The sequence below is a fragment of the Artemia sp. Qi Xiang Cuo genome, chromosome 7 (genome assembly GCF_049724085.1).
Source record: "Artemia sp. Qi Xiang Cuo chromosome 7, ASM4972408v1, whole genome shotgun sequence".
NCBI classification, from domain to species: domain Eukaryota; kingdom Metazoa; phylum Arthropoda; class Branchiopoda; order Anostraca; family Artemiidae; genus Artemia; species Artemia sp. Qi Xiang Cuo.
Window position 1 is genome coordinate 30,462,471 of NC_142800.1, and position 23,377 is coordinate 30,485,847.

A 23,377-nucleotide genomic window follows, 5' to 3' on the forward strand; every position below is an offset into this window, starting at 1 on the left:
CGTAAGAATTTACCATCTTGATCGAGATCTTGTTTGTCGATAGCTTTAATTTCAGTGTCCTGATTGTCATGAAACTCCATTGGTGCGTCAATGCGAACACATAGTTCGTGACTTGTTTCTTCAGTTGGTGGGGAAGATAGCGCATGTGGCACCAATGCAACCTATAACGAATATAGACTATTTTCAAATTGGTCTAAATCACCCTATTTTTAAAATTGGATTATTATTTTTATATCATTTAAAACATGTGCTTAAAAAACACGCTTGGTAGTAGCAATATCTGTGTGCACATAGTACCATTTGGTTTATTCACTGTTCTCCACTGTATAAATCCTGAAAGTTCCAATTTAATAGCCAACCCCCATATGCATTAGTGTTATAATATATTTACAATCTAAAAGAAGACAAAGTAGATTTTGATTTAGTTCAAACAACCCCCAAAAATTTTAAATTAATACTCTTGATCTGCTTTGGGAAAAAACAGGGTCTTAACTTGATAGTCTAACTCATTCAGGTCATATTCTGAGAATAGCTTATTCTCTATTTTTATAAAGCAATCTCCGTCGACCTTACATTCGTTATTACAAGTCTGCTATTTTCAAGGTTTTCCGGAACAAATGGTAAAATGGATACCGTTAAGATTCGCATCTCTTATCGAAGCCATGATAACGCAACTTGACATCCATATTATTTTGAAGTCTAACGGTACAATCTCTAACCTTCATATTGACTTGGGTGAAAAATCTTTAGTGAGAAATAAAACAAAATTTAAACTTACATTAAGATCAGCAGCTTGCATGGTAGGGTTGGACATCACTTGACGGGGAATTGAGGCTTGTTGTAGCATTGCCCTGGAAGGGTCGGGCTTCTCTTGATTGGGGGTGGCTGGACCAGTAACGTCATAGCCATGTATATGCGGAGTACACTGAGCTGAAGGTCTTGGCCAACGGCCATACTGTACAACTGATGCCCTCACAGGGGTTTTATTTTGGACCCTAGCCCTCTTTTCAGGAGGAAAGCATTGCTCAAAATTTTCCTTAAAAAGAAGAGAAAATTTAGTATAAAATGACGTCCCCCTTTTACAAAAGACAAATTAATACCGCCTTCAACAGAAGAAAAACAGAATTTATTGGAAGGCACAGTTTTGTTTAGAAAGCATCTGCCATTGCCTAAAGAAGCCCGTCCCGCTTTTAAATAAGTCCCCCCTTTTCGGCAAAAAAGTAAAATTTGCGAGAAATACAGTGTCAGTAGATCTATGGTAGAAATGCTCCTATTTTTACCATTTAGAAAAGAAATTAAATACATTCCATGCAGGAAATAAAATCGTCGAAGAGTAGTCATGTGTTAGAAATAACTGTTCCAGTTTTTACCATTTAGAAAAAATTAAATACATGCCTAGAGATACAACGGTTTTAAAGAAAAATGAGCTCTATTTTAAAGCTTAAAAATTATTGTTATTCCTGTAGGGTCAAAAGATGTATCAATTTAGATAATTTAAATGAACCTGCGCTTTAATAAACCTTCTCATGGCAGGTATGTATCTTTTTCTTAACCCCCTACCTCCTCCCATATAAACACTGAGTACTCAAAATGGAAGCAATTACACTTAGTTTATGAAAATATTTATCATAATCAACACCTACCCCCTCTTGCACTTCATAAGATTACGGTAGAATGACAAGTCGCTAAATTGACCGTAAAAAAAATCATCTTTTTTGTGAAATCATTGCTATGCTTAAGCTTGAATTTGTAAGATTTAGCAGGCCGGATGTACATTCCAGAGGGTGCGATAGTTCAGTTTTTAACCTGTTTACTGAGTTCATTAAGCCACCCTTGTTTTTGATATTTTCCTAGCTTGAGACGCGTGAAGGTTGTTTACGAAATCACCCCTCTTGAGATATATTCACACACAACTTTGTATATATCGCAAAGAGAGCCGAGTATATTTTGATGGTTTTAAATGCATGTGAAAAGACAATTTTAAGTAATAAGTTTTGTTGAAAGAATTAATTGGTGATGAATGGTGGGAGGGAGAGGAGGGAGGAGGGGTTTACGTAGTGGAAAAATGAGCATATTTTAAACATAGTATAAATATTTTTTTTGGGGGGGCGATACCCTGAATTTGAATATATTGGAGAGGGACTATGAAAAATGATTTTATTTGGAAAAACCTAAGAAAATTTACTAAAAAGAACTCACATTATAAATCTGTGCCGCTAAAACTTGTAAGTCCACAACATTCGATGTTTGTTCCATTGTGTCATGAAACGACATGTTACTTTAACCGCAAAGCATTTTCATTATAAGCAAAATCTCAAGGTTGAATTGCGATGTAAAAGAAACATTACGCAAGTCCATTGACCTAGAAACAGTTTTCATCGATCCTGTCCTGTTAGACACTCTTATCCAGGAATGATGTAAACTTCTGTTCGGATTAATAGGCATTGAAACATCAAACAAGTTAACCAACAAACAGAACTATGAAACAACATCAAAACCATCAAACCATATAACCATATAACCATCAACAAACAGAACCATGAAACAACATCAAACCAGATAACCATCAAACAGGCCTAGAAAGAGGTACTTTAAAAGTATTAAATAGTACCTTTCTTATCTGGCAATGATGTATACTTCTGTTTGGAGTAATAGAATTAGAAACATCAAACAAGTTGACCAACAAACAGAACTATGAAACAACATCAAATCAAATAACCAACAAACTATATAACCATCAACAAACAGAACCATGAAACAACATCAAACCATCAAACAGCCTTAGAAAGAGGCACTTTTAAAGTACTAAATAGTACCTTTCTTATCTGGCAATGATGGAAACCTTGTACAGCGCTGGCACTGTCATCTCTACTGATTGATCAAATCCTTTGTAGGTAGGCCTAAGTGTACAACTGCAAACACATTTAGAACTACGTTCAGGTTGAGAAATCGTGTGAATTAGACTACTTATCACGTAACCAAGTCAAACTCAAAACGAGCAGAAATTAAAAAAAAGTTGGGCGCAAAACCCCTTTGCCTCCCCAAGGCCAGAACAAAATTTGCACTTTACTGAAAAAAATATAATTATTTTTACTTTTATAACTTTAATAAATTAAATAATACTAACATTTTGAATACTAAATATCAGTATATATATATATATATATATATATATATATATATATATATATATATATATATATATATATATATATATATATATATTAGACTGACAATACACATTCATTTGTATTTTTTTCAGTAAAGTGCAAATTTTGTTCTTGCCTTGGGAAGGCATAGGGGTTTTGCACCCAACTTATGTTAATTTCTGCTCGTTCTGACTTCTGAGTTTGACTCGGTTATTTATTGTAATTTCTGTTCGTTTTGGGTTTCATTTATTTATCGATGCTGATTTGTGGTAGTTTCGAGCTTGGTAGATTATTTGATTTTAGATCATTTTTTGTTTAATGGACTTCTTTACTTTTATTTGAAAAACTTATTTTGTGGAAAAAGTTTTTTAATTAAATTTTGTTCGTTTTATATTGACATAATCTTTTCAGGGAAAAAGAAAATAATACTTTAAATATTTTCGTTTTTTAAGACTTTATACTTTGGCCTGCTATTTGTATGCTGGAGAAAAAATTTTCAGAAACTTAAAACAAAATACACCTTCTTAAAAATCTGGACACAAATGTTACTGTTTGACTCAGTGATATATCTCCTCTAGCTGCCCTAAAATATAAAATTTGATACCATTCGGAAAAAAATCTGTTTGCTTTCTTTGATAACTTGGATACACTTACGCTATTTTGATTTGGTTAAATTTTAAGAGCAGAAATAGCCCCGAAAGTTTGAACATAATACGTTCAGTTGTTCTTGGGATACTGCTGAGATACCTTATTGGGAATTAGCATTAACACAGTGCATTTTGATTTAATCTTAAGGCAACATTTAATTTTTAAACATAATGGGCAAATGGGAGGGCGGACGTGGGAGGATGGGAGTGGGAGGGGGATTAGTTGCCCTCCAATCACTTTTGACTTTTAAAAACCCTTTCTATTTTCAATTGAATGAGCCCTTTTCAAAGTTCCCACGACAACTCCTTCGATACAAAGTGCCCCGGTCTAAAAAACGACAACAACAAAAAATAATACATTATACCCGCATCGATCTTTCCTATAAAAATGTCAAGCCTTCCAATCACTTTGGACTATTAAAAAGGGCACTAGGCCTTTCGATTTGCAATCGAATGAGCCCTTTTTGAAACGACAACGCTTTCTATAAACACCTTATATGTCCCCAGGGCATAAATTACAACCCTTACCCTAAGGTCTGTTAGGGTGGTTGTCATCCTCTAGGACCGAATTTCTAGAACTTTCAACTACGTTAAACAATAATGGTTATCTCAAAATTTTGAGTGGATGTGTTTGGGGAAATGGTGGGCGTGAGAGGGGGGTAGTCGCTCTCATATCACTTTCAACTATGAAAAATGGCCCTAGCCCTTTCAATTTCCAATCAAATGAGCCCTTTTGGAGTTTCTACGACAAAACTTTCAATAAAAATCTTATGTGCCCCCAGGGCATAACTTAAAACCATTGCCCTGAGAGCTGGGGGGGGGGTTCATTCTCAAAGACCTAATTTCCAGAACTTTCTACTACATTAAACAAAACGGCTATCTGAAAATTTTTATTGGATGTGTTTGGAGGAATTGTGGGCGGGAGAGGGGGGTTAGTTACCCTCTAATCACTTTCGACTATTACAAAGAGCACTAGCCCTCTCAATTTCCAATTGAATGAGCCCCTTTTAAAGTTTTACGACAACTCTATCTATAAAAACCTTATATGCCCCAGGGAAGAACTTACTACCTTTGCCCTTGGGGCTGTGAGGGGTTTGTCATCCTTAAATACATAATTTCCATAACTTTCAACTACATTGAACAAAATGGGCTAAACATTGATTGAATGTTTTTGGGGATATAGTGGGTGTAAGAGGAGGGTTAATTACTCTCCACTCACTTTCGACTATTAAAAAGGTTTCTATAACAACTTTCTATATAAACTTTATATGCGCCCAGGGCAAAACTTACAACCCTTGCACTGAGGGCTCTGAGGGGGTTATCATCCTAAAAGACCTAATTTAAAGAACTTTCAACTGCGTTGAAGAAAATGGATATATCAAAATTTCGATTGGATGTGCTTGGGAAAATAGTGGGCGTGAGAGGGTTTTTAGTCGCTCTCCTATCACTTTCAACTATTAAAAAAGGCACTAGCCTTTTAAATTTCCAATTGAATCAGCCTATGCTTTTGAAGTTTCTATGCTTTCAATAAAAACCTTATATGCCCCAGGGCATAACTTACAACACTTGCCCTGAGGGCTGTGGGGGGCTGTCATCCTTAAAGACCTAATTTTCAAAACTTTCAACTAAGTTGAATAAAATGGCTACCTAGAACATTGATTGGATGTGTTTGGGGAAAAGATTGGCGTGAGAGGCGTGTTAGTTGCCCTCAAATCACTTTCGACTATTAAAAAGGGCACTAGCATTTTGAATTTACAATCGAATGAGCCCTTTTTCAATTTTCTACGACAAAGATTTTAATAAAAACCTTATATGCCCCAGGGCATAACTTATAACTCTTGCCCTGGAGACTGTGGGGGGAGTGTCCTGCTCAAAGGTGTAATTTCCTTAACTTTGAACTGCGTGGAACAAAATGGCTATCTCAAAATCTTTATTGCATGTGTTTTTGGAAATGGTGGACGTGGAAGGGGTGTTAGTTGCTTTCCAATTACTTTCGACAATTAAAAAGGGCACTAGCCATTTCAATTTCCAATCAAATGAGCCCTTTTTGAAGTTCGTTCTATAAAGTCCTTATATGCTCCCTGGGCATAATTTATAACCCTTGCCCTGCGGGCTGTGGGGTGGGGGATTGTCATCCTCAAAGAACTAATTCTCAGAACTTAAAACTACCAATAAAATGGCTATCTCAAAGTTTTGATTAGATGTGTTTGGGGAAAAGGTTAGCGTGAAAGGCGGGTTTGTTGCCCTCTAATCACTTTCGACTATTAAAAAGGGCACTAGCCCTTTGAATTTCCAATCCAATGAGCCTTTTTTGAAGTTTCTACGACAACGCCTTCTATAAAAACACCTTATATACACCCGGGGCATAACTTACAACCCTTTCCCTAAGGGCTGTGGGGGACTGTCCTCCTCAAAAACATAATTTCTATCTGGAAATCAACTTCGCTCAACAAAATGGCTATCTCAAAATTTTGATTTGATGTGTTTGGGGAAATGGTGGGCATGGAAGGGGTGTTAGTCGCCTTCCAATCACTTTCGACTATTAAAAAGGGCACAAGCCACTCCAATTTCCAATTGAATGAGCCCTTTTCGAAGCTTCTACGACAACTTCTTCGATACGAAGTGCCCTGCTCTAAAGGAAACAATTAATAAATAATACACTGTGCAACATCGTTCTTATATGTCCCCAGGACATAACTTAAAACCCTTGCCCTGAGGGTTTTGGGGGAGTGTCCTCCTCAAGATCATATTTTTTTTTGGAAATCAACTACGTTGAACAAAATGGCTATCTCAAAATTTTCATTGGATGTGTTTGGGGGATTGAAGGGCGTGGGGGCTAGTTGCCCTCCAATCACTTTCGGCTATTAAAACGGGCACTAGCCATTCCAATTTCCAATCAAATGAGCCCTTTTCGAAGTTTCTACGACAACTCCTTCGATACGAAGTGCCCTGGTATGAAAAAAATACATTGTGCCAACATTGTTCTTTACTTAGGCAGCGCGATCGCGCTACCTATGATATATACAACAACCTTCTATAGAAACCTTATATGCCCCCAGGACATAACTTACAACCCTTGCACTGAGGGCTGTGAGGGGGTTATCATTCCAAAAGACCTAATTTCCAGAACTTTCAACTACGTTAAACAAAATGGATATCTCAAAATTTTGATTGGATATGTTTGAGAAAATGGTGGGCGTGAGAGGGGCGTTAGTCGCTATCCAATCACTTTCAACTAATAGAAAAGGCACTAGCCCTTTTAATTTCCAATTGAATGAGCCCTTTTGAAGTTTCTACGACAACGATTTCAATAAAAACTTTATAAGCCCCCAGGGCATAACTTACAACCCTTGTACTGAGGGCTCTGAGGGGGTTATCATCCAAAAAACCTAATTTCCAAAACCTTCAACTACGTTGAACAAAATAGTTATCTCAAAATTTTGATTGGATGTGTTTGGGAAAATGGTGGGCCGGACAGGGGTGTTAGTTGCTATCCAATCACTTTCAACTATTAAAAAAGGCACTAGGCCTTTCAATTTCCAATTGAATGAGCCCCTTTGAAGTTTCTACGACAATGTTTTCAATAAAACTTTATATGTCCCCAGGGTAAAACTTATAAACCTTGCCCTGAAGACTGCCGGGGGGGGGGGGAGTGTCCTGCTCAAAGGTAAAATTTCCTGAACTTTGAACGTCGTGGGTTAAATTGGCCGTAATGGTGGACGTGGAAAGGGTGTTAGTTGCCTTCCAATCACTTTCAACTATTAAAAAAGGCACTAGCCATTTCAATTTCCAATCGAATGAGCCCTTTTTGAAGTTTCAACGACAACGTGTTCTATAAAAACCTTATATGGTTATATATCCTTATGTAACCTCATATAACCTTATATGAGCGTCCTCCTCAAAAACATATTTTCTATGTGGAAATCAACTACGCTGAACAAAATGGCTATCTCAAAATTTTGATTGGATGTGTTTTGGGGAATGATGGGCATGGGAGAGGGCTAGTTGCCCTCCAATGACTTTCGACTATGAAAAAGACACTAGACACTCCAATTTTCCAATCGAATGAGCCCTTTTCGAAATTTCTATGACAACTCTTTCGATACGAAGTGCCCGGGTATGGAGAAAAAAAAATAATAATACATTGCCTGCCAACATCTTTCTTTACTTAGGCAGCGCTATTGCGCTGCCTATGATTCCATGTTGTTTTCATTTTTTCAACCAACAGAAACGCCAATTTTCTAATTTTTTCTTTATCCGTAAGAAAATTACAAATGACGCTGTATTTTTATTTTTTAGACATCGTCCCGAGCCTCTTGACTGATAGAACATTTTATAACAGTAGTAAGTACATATGGAATTTTCTTCCTTTACGTTCCCTGGCAGCTTTCCAAGGCAGATTACCAGACTAGTTATTTGGCAGTGTATAATGTGGTCAAACAGGTTTTTTTCTGTTTTTGTTGTCAATTGCACAATGAATGTACGTCATGAGTTCACATGCACATTCTTAAAAAACTGTTTCTGGGCCACCCAGACAGGTTTCTGGGTCAACCAGACAGGTTTCTGGGCTAAAACGGGGATTCCCCACACAAATAATGTATATCTACGTTCCATGGCAGCTTTCCAGGGCAGATTACCAGACTGGTTATTTGGCAGTGTATAATGTGGTCAAACATGTTTTGAGAGTATGGTCGTAATAATATAATGTGGTCAAACAGGTTTTTTTCTGTTTTTGCTGTCAATTGCACAATGAATGTACGTCGTGAGTTCACGTGCACATTCTTAAAACACTTGTATAATATAAAGTAGTCATGGATATTTCTATTTTCAATGTGAGTACACTTTCATTCTTTATTTCAAAAAAAAAAAAATTCGTTTTACTAGTAAATTCTAATTTCAGGGGTACTTAGCCCCCCTCCCCCCACCCCCAACAATAAAAACCCATAAAATAGTATACTCGTTAGAAAACGCGTTAGAAAACGCTTTTTCCTTTATGTAAACAAAAACCACCCCCACCCTGCTCAGTATAAATAGTTATTTCGTTCAAAAATGTCCTTTTTACCAGTTATCAAAAATATTTTTCCGATCTAAATAGAAGCTTCTGTTTTACAAGAAACGGTCACTTTTGGAGTTCAGGCTTCGGCACGCTCATGTTATCACAGAGCTTAAAACCATATGTGTATATAATTACAGAAAAGGGTCCTTTTTTGGAACCAAACTTCAAAACGTGTCGTATCTGAAAACAAAAGCTTGGTGATTAAGACGGGGGCTTTTTCTAATTCTAGCCAGAAATTCAGAATTGATAGGGGGCAAGATGGAACGATGCCACATTCTGTGTGATTTGCAAAAAAGGGGTAATTAGTGCTTGGATAAATTTTTAACGTGAAATCTCTGAATAAAATATTTTAGGAGCATGTAATTGACGATGGATAAAAAGGTTAAGGTGATTAGCAATTAGAAATTAGGATTCCCCCTCTGGTTCCCGGCAGTATGCTACGCATTACAAATTGCTGTACTGTAGGCCAACTTGCTAGCGAAAATGGATTCTATGGGTCGTATAGGAATTTTTCATTTTGAATATCTTTCGTGAAATGCAAGAATTGGAATATTTCAGTAGTGTTTTGTTGTGCTTTACCTTGTCACAGTTACATTCTCTTGATTTTACCAAAAGTTAATTTTGAATATCTTTCGTGAAATGCAAGAGTTGGAATATTTCAGTAGTGCTTTGTTGTGCTTTACTTTGTCACAGTTACATTCTGTTGATTTTCAAAGTTCATTTTGAATTTCTTTCGTTGAAATGCAAGAGTTGGAATATTTCACTAGTGTCTTGTTGTGCTTTACCTTGTCACAGTTACATTTTCTTGATTTTTTGAAGTTCATTTTGGATTTCTTTCGTTGAAATGCAAGAGTTGGAATATTTCAGTAGTGTTTTGTCGTTTTTTAACTTGTCACAGTTACATTCTCTTGATTTTTCAAAGTTCATTTTGGATTTCTTCCTTGAAATGAAAGAGTTGGAATATTTCAGTAGCGTCTTGTCGTGGTTTACCTTGTCACATCTACATTCTCATGATTTTTCAAAGTTCATTTTGGATTTCTTTTGTTGAAATGCAAGAGTTGGAATATTTCAGTAGTGACTTGTTGTGCTTTACCTTGTCACAGTTACATTCTTTTGATTTTTCGAAGTTCATTTTGGATTTCTTTCGTTGAAATGCAAGAGTTGGAATATTTCAGTAGTGTTTTGTCGTGGTTTAACTTGTCACAGTTACATTCTCTTGATTTTTCAAAGTTCATTTTGGATTTCTTCCTTGAAATGCAAGAGTTGGAATATTTCAGTAGCGTCATGTCGTGGTTTACCTTGTCACATCTACATTCTCATGATTTTTCAAAGTTCATTTTGGATTTCTTTTGTTGAAATGCAAGAGTTGGAATATTTCAGTAGTGACTTGTTGTGCTTTACCTTGTCACAGTTACAATCTCTTAATTTTTCGAAGTTCATTTTGAATTTCTGTCGTGAAATGCAAGAGTTGGAATATTTCAGTAGTGTTTTGTTCTGCTTTACCTTGTCACAGTTACATTCTGTTGATTTTCATAGTTCATTTTGAATTTCATTCATTGAAATGCAAGAGTTGGAATATTTCAGTAGTTTTTGTTGTGCTTTACCTTGTCACATTTACATTCTCTTAATTTTTCAAAGTTCATTTTGAATTTATTTCGTGAAATGCAAGAACTGGAATATTTCAGTAATGTCTTGTCCTGGTTTACCTTGTCACAGCTACATTCTCATGATTTTTCAAAGTTCATTTTGGATTTCTTTCGTTGAAATGCAAGAGTTGGCATATTTCAGTAGTGACTTGTTGTGCTTTACCTTGTCTCCTTGTTACATTCTCTTGATTTTTCGAAGTTCTTTTTGAATTTCTGTCGTAAAATGCAAGAGTTGGAATATTTCAGTAGTTTTTTGTTGTGCTCTACCTTGTCACTGTTACATTCTGTTGATTTTCATAGTTCATTTTGAATTTGTTTCTTTGAAATGCAAGAGTTGGAATTTTTCTGTAGTGTTTTGTTGTGCTTTACCTTGTCACAGTTACATTCTCTTAATTTTTGAAAGTTCATTTTGAATTTCTTTCGTGAAATGCAAGAATTGGAATATTTCAGTAGTGTCTTGTCGTGGTTTATTTTGTCACAGCTACATTCTCATGATTTTTCAAAGTTCATTTTGGATTTCTTTCGTTGAAATGCAAGAGTTGGAATATTTCAGTAGTGTTTTGTTGTGCTTTACCTTGTCACAGTTACATTCTCTTAATTTTTGAAAGTTCATTTTGAAGTTCATTTTGAATTTCTTTCGTGAAATGCAAGAATTGGAATATTTCAGTAGTGTCTTGTCGTGGTTTATTTTGTCACAGCTACATTCTTATGATTTTTAACAGTTCATTTTGGAGTTCTTTCGTTGAAATGCAAGAGTTGGAATATTTCAGTAGTGACATTTCATTCAAGAAAATATGAAAATATTTGTAAGTAAGTAACACACTCTTTCTTGAAGTCACCCCTTGTATGCACAATACAGATACTTTATTCAAGAAATTATGAAAAAATCGCAAGTAAGTAACAAACTCTTTCTTGAATTCCCCATTTGGATGCACAATACAGAAATTTAATTCAAGAAGTTATGAAAATAAAATTTAAGTAAGTAAGTAACAAATACTATGCTTTTTCTGCATCAATTGTCGGATATGTTGAATAAAATATGCAAAGTCGACATAGCTTTATTTCATTTTTTAAGGTCAATTTAGACGAGGTTACGTGCGCGCACGTAACCTCGTCTAAATTAACCATAAAAAATAAAATAAAGCTACGTGGACTTTGCATATTTTATTCAACATATCCAACAATTGATGCAGAAAAAGCATAGAGTTTGTTACTTACTTACATTTTTTTTCATAATTTCTTGAATTAAATTTCTGTATTGTGCATCCAAATGGCGAAATCAAGAAAGAGTTTGTTACTTACTAGCGATTTTTTCATAATTTCTTGAATAAAGTATCTGTATTGTGTATCCAAGGGGTGACTTCAAAAAAGATTGTGTTACTTACTTACAAATATTTTCATATTTTCTTGAATGAAATGTCTTCTTTGTGTATCCAAGAGATGAATTCAAGAAAGAGTTTGTTAATTACTTACTTACCTACTTACAATTTTTTCATAATGAAATAATGACATATCCAACAACGGATGTTGATAAAGAATTTATTCATTCTGATACCTAGATTTGGTCAATGTTACCTCATGTGTCTGACAATAGATGTATACAAATTCCTTTTCTCAAATCTCCGATGTTTTAATATACATTCTAAACTGTTGATATGCTAGCCTACTCTAAAAATAATGAAAACATAACAATGTAATGCATAATATATTTTTAATGAAATAATGCTATGTAGAATATTAATACAAAATTATATTATGACACATAGTCATACACACGTTAACTCTTAAACATCCAGAAACGATGGTCCCATGATATAGAATAGTTTTTACCATGTCTAATTCATTTATCACGATCCGGTATGACCTTAGGTATCCAGTGCGCGAAGAACCTGACCTCGTCTTCAGGACAATGATAAACCCCTTCAAATTTAGGACACTTAAATTCTTCTAGATTGAAAAGTGGAATCCTAGGGTCACACTTTTGAATTAAAACTTTATCTGTAGGTACATTACCCTTTACATAGAGTGCTTCAACCCCGAAAAAGCTGCAAATTTCACTAACTTCCTCCTGGACATTTCTCAGCTCCTGACCACTATTATTAAGTGATGTAATCACTCTATCGTAGAATCCCAGTCTGTTTATACGATTTAATGTAGTACTCCAAAAGCTTTTATCATACACATACATGTTGTAGTTCACTATCCAATGATAACAGTCGATTTCTTCAAGTTCCAATGACAATAATAAAAATGCACATTCAAATATAACACCATAAGATGATTTTTTCAAACCGATAAATTCTGTGTCATAGAGTCCTATCATCTTGGAAGGTATTAATGTAGATGTTAAGAATAGAAATACATCATCGAACTTTTATACCTTCGCTCAAGGTCGAATGGAGTTATGGCTAAGGGGGATGACTCCTAAAAGCATCTGAATTCATTTTGGGGAGGAGTCATAAAACCCTTAGAATTCATTGCGGGGAGGAGTCATAGAACTCTCGGTATCTCTTGCATGCAAATGAAGTCTGGAATTTTTTTTTTTATAATTTCTATATTGTGTATCGAATAAGTAAATTCAAGAATTATATATTGTCATTTCAAGATATGTAAAAAATAAAAGTAAAAAAAATAAATGAATATGAATTATTTCGAAGTTTAAAAAAAATTGTTTGTTTTATGAAAAAAAAAATTATTTAATTAGAACCATCAGTCCTCATCATTATGAGTATCCAAAACTTGACTTAAGTTTCACATTTGAACTAGAGAATTGTATTTTCCATAATTTTCTTACAAGAAACTAGAGTTTACGGTCAAAAAACCCTTATTAGCTCAGATTTTAAAGGTAATAGTTTTATTTTTCGATCCAAAATATACTTAAGTTTCACATTTGAACCAGAGAATTGTATTTTCCATAATTTTCTTACAAGAAACTAGAGTTTACGGTCAAAAACCCTTAATAGCTCAGATTTTACGAAAATAGTGTGTCTGACAATAGATTTACGCAAATTCCTTTTCTTACATCTCTGATGTTTTAATGGGCATTCTAAACGCTTGATATGCTAGCTTACTCTAAAAAATAATGAACACAAAACAATGTAATATTTTTAATGAAATAATGCTATTTAGAATATTAATACACAAATATATTACGATACATTATTAATATCAATGATTAACTTTGGGCATTTTGAATCTGTTCCATAAAAAAGTTCACCATGTTCTCTCTTGATAATGGAGTTATTGTCTTCTCTTAGTTCGTAATCAGTAGAATAATCATTATTCCATTTTGAATCATACAAAATTTTTACTGTGTCTCATCAACAGGCTCAATATGCTTTTCGTCTTTGATATTATTTGATTCATTGACTGTTTATCAATGCCAGTAACGTTTGCGGGTGCTTTGTTTTTCATCGTTTCTTCTTTATATTCCGTAGTGATATTTTTTGACAATGCCATTTTTATTTTTTTTGCAATTTCACTGTCTATTAACACATTATTTTTACACAGATAACAGTTTCGGCACGTAAACAAGATATGGTTTACGATATTACTAGCAGAGTAAGCCTTTCTTTTATTAGCCTTCCGTTGAATGCTAATACCTGAAAGCTGATGATCTGGTGTATCCGTAGGTAATGTGTTACCTACAGCAGTAGCAAGCAGTTGTCCTCTATCATCAACAATTATTTTTATGTTAGCATTCTCTTTGAGTGCAATCATCTCTGGAGATCTCAATCTCGCATAACGACCATCATAACAGTTGAATTTTTTCGGTATTCCAAAGAAATCTAATTCATTACTGTCATGACAATGCATGCATACATTTCCAATAGTGCTACCACTTGTACTTGTTTCATAGTGTAAATACTTCTCCTTGTCGGCATTCAATGCTACAATAGCCTTGTTATGTGAACACACTCTATTAAAATGTTCCATTTTCACTGTTTTTTAAAGATATGACTTATGTGTTTATCGTTCCACTGCGTAAAAAAGACTGATTTAATATATGCAATAGACTAGCTAGTGTCGATAACCGGTCATAGAATACCAGTGGGAAAGCCACATCGTGTCTCTGACCAACCATATAGCACAATTGTTAGACCCGTAAGCATATTTTAACATTTTAAGATATGTACAAAAAGAAAAAAAAATAAATAAAGTGGAAAATTTTAATTAATAATAAATCTTTTGGAAAGAGCCTCTATTTTCTGTCCGTTTTTAAGTTTTGATGTTGCTCCTTACTTTCAGTTGAAGAAACTTTTTTATAATTTAATTTCTGATCGCGGGGGGCTGGGCATGGTTGAAGTTGTTTTTACGTAAAAATACCCTCCAACTCCTCCATGGAAAATTCCCCTCTCAAGACAATCCCATTCCTGTCGACTTTTGGAAGGTGTTTCTTCATTTTTCGATAATCAGGCAATTTTCTCAAACTCATAGCTTTTGACTGGCAACACTAAAGTTAATGAATCCTAAATCTTTTGGAAACAGCCTCTATTTTCTGTCCGTTTTTACGTTTTGATGTTGCTCCTTACTTTCAGTTGAAGAAACGATATTCCAATTCTTGCATTTCACGAAAGAAATTCAAAATGAACTTTGAAAAATTAAGAGAATGTAACTGTGACAAGGTAAAGCCCAACACAACACTACTGAAATATTCCAACTCTTGCATTTCACTACATATATTCAAAATGAACTTCGAAAAATCAATATAATTTAGCTGTGACTATTTAAATCAAAAAAATTCACTACTTAAATATTCCAACTATTTCATTTCAAAGAAATAAATCAAAAATGAACTTTGAAAAATCATGAGAATGTAGCTGTGACAAGGTAAACCACGACAAGACACTACTGAAATATTCCAATTCTTGCATTTCACGAAAGAAATTCAAAATGAACTTTGAAAAATTATGAGAATGTAACTGTGACAAGGTAAAGCACAACAAAACACTACTGAAATATTCCAACTCTTGCATTTCAATGAAAGAAATTCAAAATAAACTATGAAAATCAACAGAATGTAACTGTGACAAGGTAAAGCACAACAAAACGCTACTGAAAAATTCCATCTCTTGCATTTCACGACAGAAATTCAAAATGAACTTCGAAAAATCAAGAGAATGTAACTGTAACAAGGTAAACCACAACAAGTCACTACTTAAATATTTCAACTCTTGCATTTTAATGAAAGAAATCCAAAATGAACTTTGAAAAATCATGAGAATGTAGCTGTGACAAGTTAAAGCACAATAATACACTACTGAAATATTCCAATTGTAGCATTTCACGAAAGAAATTCAAAATGAACTTTGAAAAATTAAGAGAATGTAACTGTGACAAGGTAGAGCACAACAAATCACTACTGAAATATTCCACCTTTTGCATTTCAATGAATGAAATTCAAAATGAACTATGAAAATCAACAGAATGTAACTGTGACAAGGTAAAGCACAACAAAACACTGCTGAAATATTCCAACTCTTGCATTTCACGACAGAAATTCAAAATGAACTTCGAAAAATTAAGAGAATTTAACTGTGACAAGGTAAAGCACAACAAGTCACTACTGAAATATTCCAACTCTTGCATTTCAACGAAAGAAATCCAAAATGAACTTTGAAAAATCATGAGAATGTAGCAGTGACAAGGTAAACCACGACAAGACGCTACTGAAATATTCCAACTCTTGCATTGCAAGAAAGAAATTCACAATAATAATTTAAAAATCCAAAGAATGTAACTGTGATAATTTAAATCGCAACAAAACACTACTTATTTCAACACTTGCATTTCAACGAAGCAAATCCAAAATGAACTTTGAAAAAACAAAGAAATATAGCAGTGCCAAGGAAAACCATGACAAAACACTACTGAAACATTCTAACTCTTGAATTTCGCGAAAGAAATTCAAAATGAACTTCGAAAAATCAAGAGAATGTAACTGTGACAAGGTAAAGCACAACAAGACACTAGTGAAATATTCCAACTCTTGTATTTCACGAAAGATATTCAAAATGAACTTTTGAAAAATCAAGAGAATGTAACTGTGACAAGGTAAAGCACAACAAAACACTACTGAAATATTCCAATTCTTGCATTTCACGAAAGATATTCAAAATGAAAAATTCCTATACGACCCATAGAATCCATTTTCGCTAGCAAGTCGGCCCACAACACAGCAATTTGATATGCGTAGCCTACTGCTAGGAGCCAGTGGGGGAATCCTCGCTCGTAATTGCTAATCACCTTAACCCTTTTATCCATCGTCAAGTATATGCTCCAAAAATATCTTATTCAGAGATTTCACGTTAAAAAATTATCCAATCACTAATTACCCCTTTTTTGCAAATCACACAGAATGTGGCATCGTTCCATCTTGCCCCCTATCAATTCTGAGTTTCCGGCTAGAATTAGACAAAGCCCCCCGTCTTAATCACCAAGCTTTTTGTTTTCAGATACGACACGTTTTGAAGTTTGGTTCCAAAAAAGGACCCTTTTCTGTAATTATAAACACATATGGTTTTAATCTCTATGATAACATGAGCGTGCCGAAGCCTGTTCTCAAAAAGTGACCTTTTCTTGTAACACAGAAGATTCTATTTAGATCGGAAAAATATTTTTTATAACTGGAAAAAAGGACATTTTTGAACGAATTAACTATTTCTACAGAGCTGGGTGGGGGTGGTTTTTGTTTACATAGAGGAAAAAAGCGTACTTTGCGTTTTCTAACGAGTAGACTATTGTATGGGTTTTTTTGGTGGGCGGGGGGGGGCGGGGGGCTAAGTCCCCCTCAAATTTGAATTTACTGGTAAAACGATTTTTTTTTTTGAAATAAAGAATGAAAGTGTACTCACATTGAAAATAGAAATATCCATGGCTACTTTATAACATACCAGTTTTTTAAGAAAAATGTGCACGTGAACTCATGATGTACATTCATTGTGCAATTGACAACAATAACAGAAAAAAAAACCTGTTTGACCACATTATATTATTACGACCATACTCTCAAAACATGTTTGACCACATTATACACTGCCAAATAACCAGTCTGATAATCTGCCTCTGAAAGCTGCCATGGAACGTAGATATATATTATTTGTGTGGGGAATCCCCTTTTTAGCCCAGAAACCTGTCTGGTTGACCTAGAAACCTGTCTGGTTGGCCCAGAAACAGTTTTTTAAGAATGTGCATGTGAACTCATGACGTACATTCATTGTGCAATTGACAACAAAAACAGAAAAAAAAACCTGTTTGACCATATTATACACTGCCAAATAACTAGTCTGGTAATCTGCCTTGGAAAGCTGCCAGGGAACGTAAAGGAAGCAAATTCCATATGTACTTACTACTTATAACGTTTAATATTTCTTACTCGCGTAATGAAAAATACGAATGGTCACTGTATAAAGGTGGAGATACGGATTTCTAATAAAACTTTACGGTCAAAATTAATAATCATTTTCTTTTATCTGCAAAGAATCTATGGAACGCATTGTAACCTGTTATCAATTGAAATTTAATATATTTTTCACCATCATTTGAAGAATCAACATAAAATACCTTAGACTTAATACCGCCTTCAAGGATTCGGTGTGTAGCACTGGACAAAGTTATTTCTCAAGTACTATTGTCAAAGCCAAGGTTGCCACCATACCTAAAGTGCTACAATTGCCCAAATTTGCGTGCTATACAGTGATTTTCGGTGCTATAGTAAACAAATTAACTGTAATAGAGGTAAAATAGCACTTTCGTGCTATTTTAGCACTATTTAGCAACCCTGAGCACGTGCTACAGTGCTACACATGATTAAACAGTGCTAAAATAGCACTTTCGTGCCACAGGTGGTAATCCATGTCTAACTAAGCATTTATCCTTCAAGTATCAAAGGTAAAAAGTGTATGCGTGTTTGTCTGGTACCATGACAAACGCTAGTATAAGCATAAAAAACTCCTTGAAAGGATGCGAGTTGATCGGCTTGTTAAGGACGATAATGAATCATTGAAGCTTTTTTAACCCTAGTTATTAAGGGTAGTATCAGGTATTTTTGGTGGCGCTACGACTTCACCTATTAGCTATATCCTGGATCCTCTGTAATGTTGTAAAGTATCCATTAAATCTTTACTGAAATGGAGACAAGTTCAATCAAAGTTGGTTTGTACTTCTCGCCGCCTATTCCAAAAATCCTCCGATTTCAATGGTGAACATTAAAACGGTTTTGAAGCACAAAGTTTAAACTCTTGCGGCATTCTAAGCCCTTGATTACTATGCAAAACGTGTCTCTAATTTAATGCAAAGTTAACTTTTGAAGAATTTGTACAGTTTTAGAACTAGAGGATTTGGAGTGCTTTTGAAGTTTAACCTCTTGTAAAGCATTAATAGTAGAAAATCTATTAGAAAGAATGCCAAAATTATTTTTGATAATCTGTTGATTTCAATATAATCCAACCTTAAAAAAAAATTGATGAATAGAACTATTAGCATTGAAGTCGAAGAAGTGTTTTTCGACGTTACCAATGTATCAGTATATGCTACTCTTAAACAAATAAATATTTATCGCAAAACAATTATGATCGAAAATAACACATCCACAATATTGAGCCCTGTTTATATAGGTTCAATAATTTTGTAATCTAGGCAAACGAATATTTAAACTTATGATGAAAAATAGTGAACCGAATATTCGCAGATCTTGTAATTAAATTGTTGCCGTCGGTTGACAGAAGATCCGGATTTCTAAGTGAAAAAAAATTCCTTTAAAGATCTAGTTTAAGACTTTAGACAGCTTTGAAAGCCTCATCAAAATAGAAGTTGCATCGGAAAACTATTAAAAAATACTTCAAAAAACGTAATTGTAAACGTTACATAATGTTATTAAGCTAAAACTTTAGTCCTTTTACGGCAGAAGCCTGTATATAGATAGTGACTTTCTGAAACCTAGTCCACGTCCCTACTAAGATATTCTTTTGTAAGCAAAGCAAATAGTTCGGCCTTTGAGAAAAATACTTTGTGCTAACGATCTGTGCTCATACTGAGCCCCGTCTTACAATTCTCTGGGCCGGAGAAAAGAGTTCTTATACAATGATCATCCCCATTCATACTGAGCCCTTCTTTTGTAAGGAAAAGAATTATGTCGTTTAGAGAAAAAAATATTGAAGGCCCAAACCAAAAGTTTACAGAATATTCGCCCGAACGTGGAAGCTGTATCCTCTAGATACCGTCAGGACCAATTTAAAGACCTAATACATTTCCGTTAAAAACAAAATTAGATGACAGAAAATCTGAAAATTTTGTTTTCTTCATTGCAGACATCAACATTACGACAGTGACCCTTTATGACGTGATCCGTATACCCCTTAAGCAAGAAAAATAATTTTGTCAGTCAGAGGACAGATTTTTTATGTTGATGGTACAAACCAAAGCGAGCTAAATATTCATCCACGCCCAGAAGTTGTTTCCACCAACGGCAGGAAATCTGGCTGTATAAGTAAAATTCAGCTCCTTTCAGGACCAAGCTTAAGACTTAAGACAACTTTGGAAACGTCTTTAAAAAAGGAACTACATCAGAAAAAATCTTTAAAAAAAGTTTCAAACTCAGAAAGAAGTGATAGATCAAGTCGGACAATATCATGAAGCTGAAAAGTTTAGTCACTTCACAACAAATGTTTAAATACAAACAGTGACTCTTTTGGACTTATTTGTGTTCATTTTGAGACCTCTCTGTGTATAAAAAAAAAAAAAAAAATCATTATTCAGCGAAAGGAGCTTTTATACTGAAGATCCAAACCAGAAGTAATTTACCTATGAAGCTAAACTTGTAAACTCTGCCATCAAATGGTTACTTTTTCATAATCTGATCTTAAAAAAAAACATTTCTGTTAGAAGTGAACGTTAATTTTAAATATTTAAACAGGTATAAATTAATTTATTTAAGATGTCTAGCTTTAATCTCAGCTGGAAAAAAAACCCAGTGAGGTAGTATCAGCAACAGCTGCCAGAGGACTCGGGATACTGAGAAAACTGAAGCATGCCTTTCCTCTGTCAACCCTCAAGCTCATTTACAGCGCTATTGTAGACCCTTATATTGGGTACGGATATTGGTATGGACCAGTAATTTCATTGGCAACTATAAAAGGATATAAATTGTTCAGAATAAAGCAATCAGAGTACTCGGATAGATGTGCCATTGTGAAAGCACTGTCCAATCTTAAAGAAAATTTGGCATTCTGAATGTTGGGCTGCAGCGTGATTATCAGTTATCAGTGTTTGTCTATCAGTGTCTGAATATGTTATCTCCTGAGTACTTTTGGAATGTATTTTCCCGCAATTCTCTCTACCGTGAATATTCTATACGAAATGTTGACCATTTAGTCAGTGAGATCCGACATTCAACAAGGTCAAGTTTTGCTTTACGAAACATAGGTGTTTCGGTATGGAATGGTCTCCCGGATAGTATTAGAGCGGTTGATAACTTAGTTTCATTTAAGAAAAAGTTAAAGAATTTTTTTGTTGAAAAAGGAGGATAATTTTTGGAGATTGGGGAGAGGAAGAGAGAAGGGGGGAGGAAGAGGGAAGGGGGGAAGAAGGGGGAGGGGGTGAGGATGGTTAGAGTGCGATAATGTAAATTGTTTTCTTGACTTTTTTTTCCTTACCTAATAAGAATTTATTAATAGTTATTATTGTTTTTATTTATTTTGGATTAAAGGGCGGTTAGAAGATACAGCCACCAACAGGATTTTTTTTTAATTTTAATGTGCTTGTCTAGTTATTTCTGATGTTTGTTGAATGTTTTTTTTGGTAAAGTAAAAAATGTCTATGTCTATGTCTTAAAACTAACAGGAATTTTCATAAAGTAGGAATGAAACCTTAAACGAACTAAACAGGTAATGAAGAATGAATCTCAACGCAAAAAAAAAGATCACACAAATAGTGTTGCTGCTTCTAAAAAGTCTCAAAAAGGGTTAAGTTTGATTTGAATAGCTTAATAAATTGCTTCAGCTACCGTAAAAGGCTTGTTACCCAGTTATTTCTGTCCATGCATCTGAAAAGACTAGCTTTAAACAGACAAAAGGATGCCAATATCGTCTTCTTAAAACAGAAAACTAAATTGATTGTCATAAATGTTTTATATTTAAATATTTTTCCCGAATCAATAGGGTCTTTTGTGTTAGCGTCTATCTACTAACCCATTAAAAGAATTGAGTGTGATTAGCGCTTTATTGAAAATAAGAAAATGATCAAATTGAAACCCTTGTTTAACAAATTTATTTTCTCTACATTCGAAAAAAATGAATGGAAAAGTAATAGACCATTGATGAAAATGTATTACACAGTAGACCAATGATATTCAATTGAATGCTACAAATATTTTGAGAAAAAAATATTTTTTTTGCATACTGTGAAGTAACAATTGTTTGCTTAACAGGTCTACTTATAAAGAGGCCTAATTGTACAGATAGCAAAAGAAAAAAAAACATTATGAAGAGAATGGTCTCAACAAAACTAAAATAAACAAAAGTGACTTACCTTCCGATTCCGAAACTTTACTCGTAGCTGCATACCGGAGAATCTTCTCTCTTGTATCATAAACAATGAAGTTCCTCGAAACTTTCAAAAACTGTTGTGCTATGCGATTTCTGGACCAGTCACAGGAGTCAAAGGTGATGGTTGTATCGACGGTAAAGGTGCACTCTTTTGGTGAACTCTCAAGTTTATAATGGCGTTTGGTGTAAGATTTCAAAATACCTTCAAAAAGAAAACGTCATACGTTAAATAAAGTTCACGACCTTAATAATTTTTTTAAATATTCAAGTAAATACAAGATAAATATTGAAAAACTAAAAAGTCAGTTATGATTGTCACCTATTTGAAATAATTGCCTTTTTGATATAAAAAAGCACATTTTCCCGCAAATTACATCACAGAGGACAAATGCTTCTCCTTCTTTCTTCTTTGGATTTTTGTCCACATATTGTTATTTTTATTTAAAAGGTTGATTTATATCCTTTACTTTCCCTCCAGTTTCTGTTTTGTTTCCCTTATTTTGAGGTATATGTTATCACAGTTTTCAGTTCTTACGATTTAAATCTTCTGGAAGGGACAAACCTGTAGTAAAAATTGAAAATAAACATAAATTCAAATGCGAAAGTGGCAATGAATCTTGTCATTTTATTTTCTTAGCGTCTGCTGAAGCAAAAGCTAAGGGTAAGTTTTCTTCACTTTCTTGGTACATGTGCAGTGTTATTTACTTCATGGATAAAATCTGGACAGATTTTTAAGTTTCTTAAGCTAGTTCAAGCTCATATCTTATAATTACTTAAAAATTTGGCTAAATTACATTTTGTCAAAACGTGTTGGAAGCCATAATAATATTTTTTCTTCTTCTAGATTTTTGTCCAATGGCCGAATTTGCATATCTGTAACTATTTCATAAGAGGTACTAAAAACTGACAATAATTGGATGGTGAAACTCTTCAGTGCATCTAGCAAACAAAGCAACCGAATATAATGTCATACCGTGTATATATAGTTTTTTATATACGCAGCATATATCGTGGCTGTAGCGGTAGCTACATCGTAGTTGTAGAGGTAGCTAGAACCTAGTAAGACAAGAACATGTCCCATACTGGGCCATACTAACAGCAAATTAGACCAAATCCACCTAACAACAATTTCAGCTCGAAACATAAAGTAAACCATTAAAATGCCTTGTCTTAAAAACGGGCATTTTTTCTTAAAACTGGAATGTTGACATTTCTAGCCACACAAACGATCTATAGACATCATAACCTTAACGAAGAATTTATATTTTTCCCAGGGTAGTTGTATCGAACCTAAGGTGACGCTATGAAATCAAGAAGAGGCTAATATTGTCTAAGT

General features: G+C 34.3%; 1 protein-coding gene across 4 annotated transcripts in view; it reads right to left on the bottom strand.

Annotated features, from left to right (window-relative positions):
• Window positions 1–23,377, bottom strand: part of LOC148950156 (nidogen-like) — a 364,016-nt gene that overhangs the window by 118,302 nt on the left and 222,337 nt on the right. For all 4 annotated transcript variants that reach the window (XM_089092178.1, XM_089092180.1, XM_089092177.1 and 1 more), the window contains one exon: window positions 22,025–22,243. In XM_089092178.1, coding sequence (XP_088948304.1) covers window positions 22,025–22,243 — 219 coding nt within the window. The remainder of the gene's footprint in view (window positions 1–22,024; window positions 22,244–23,377) is intronic.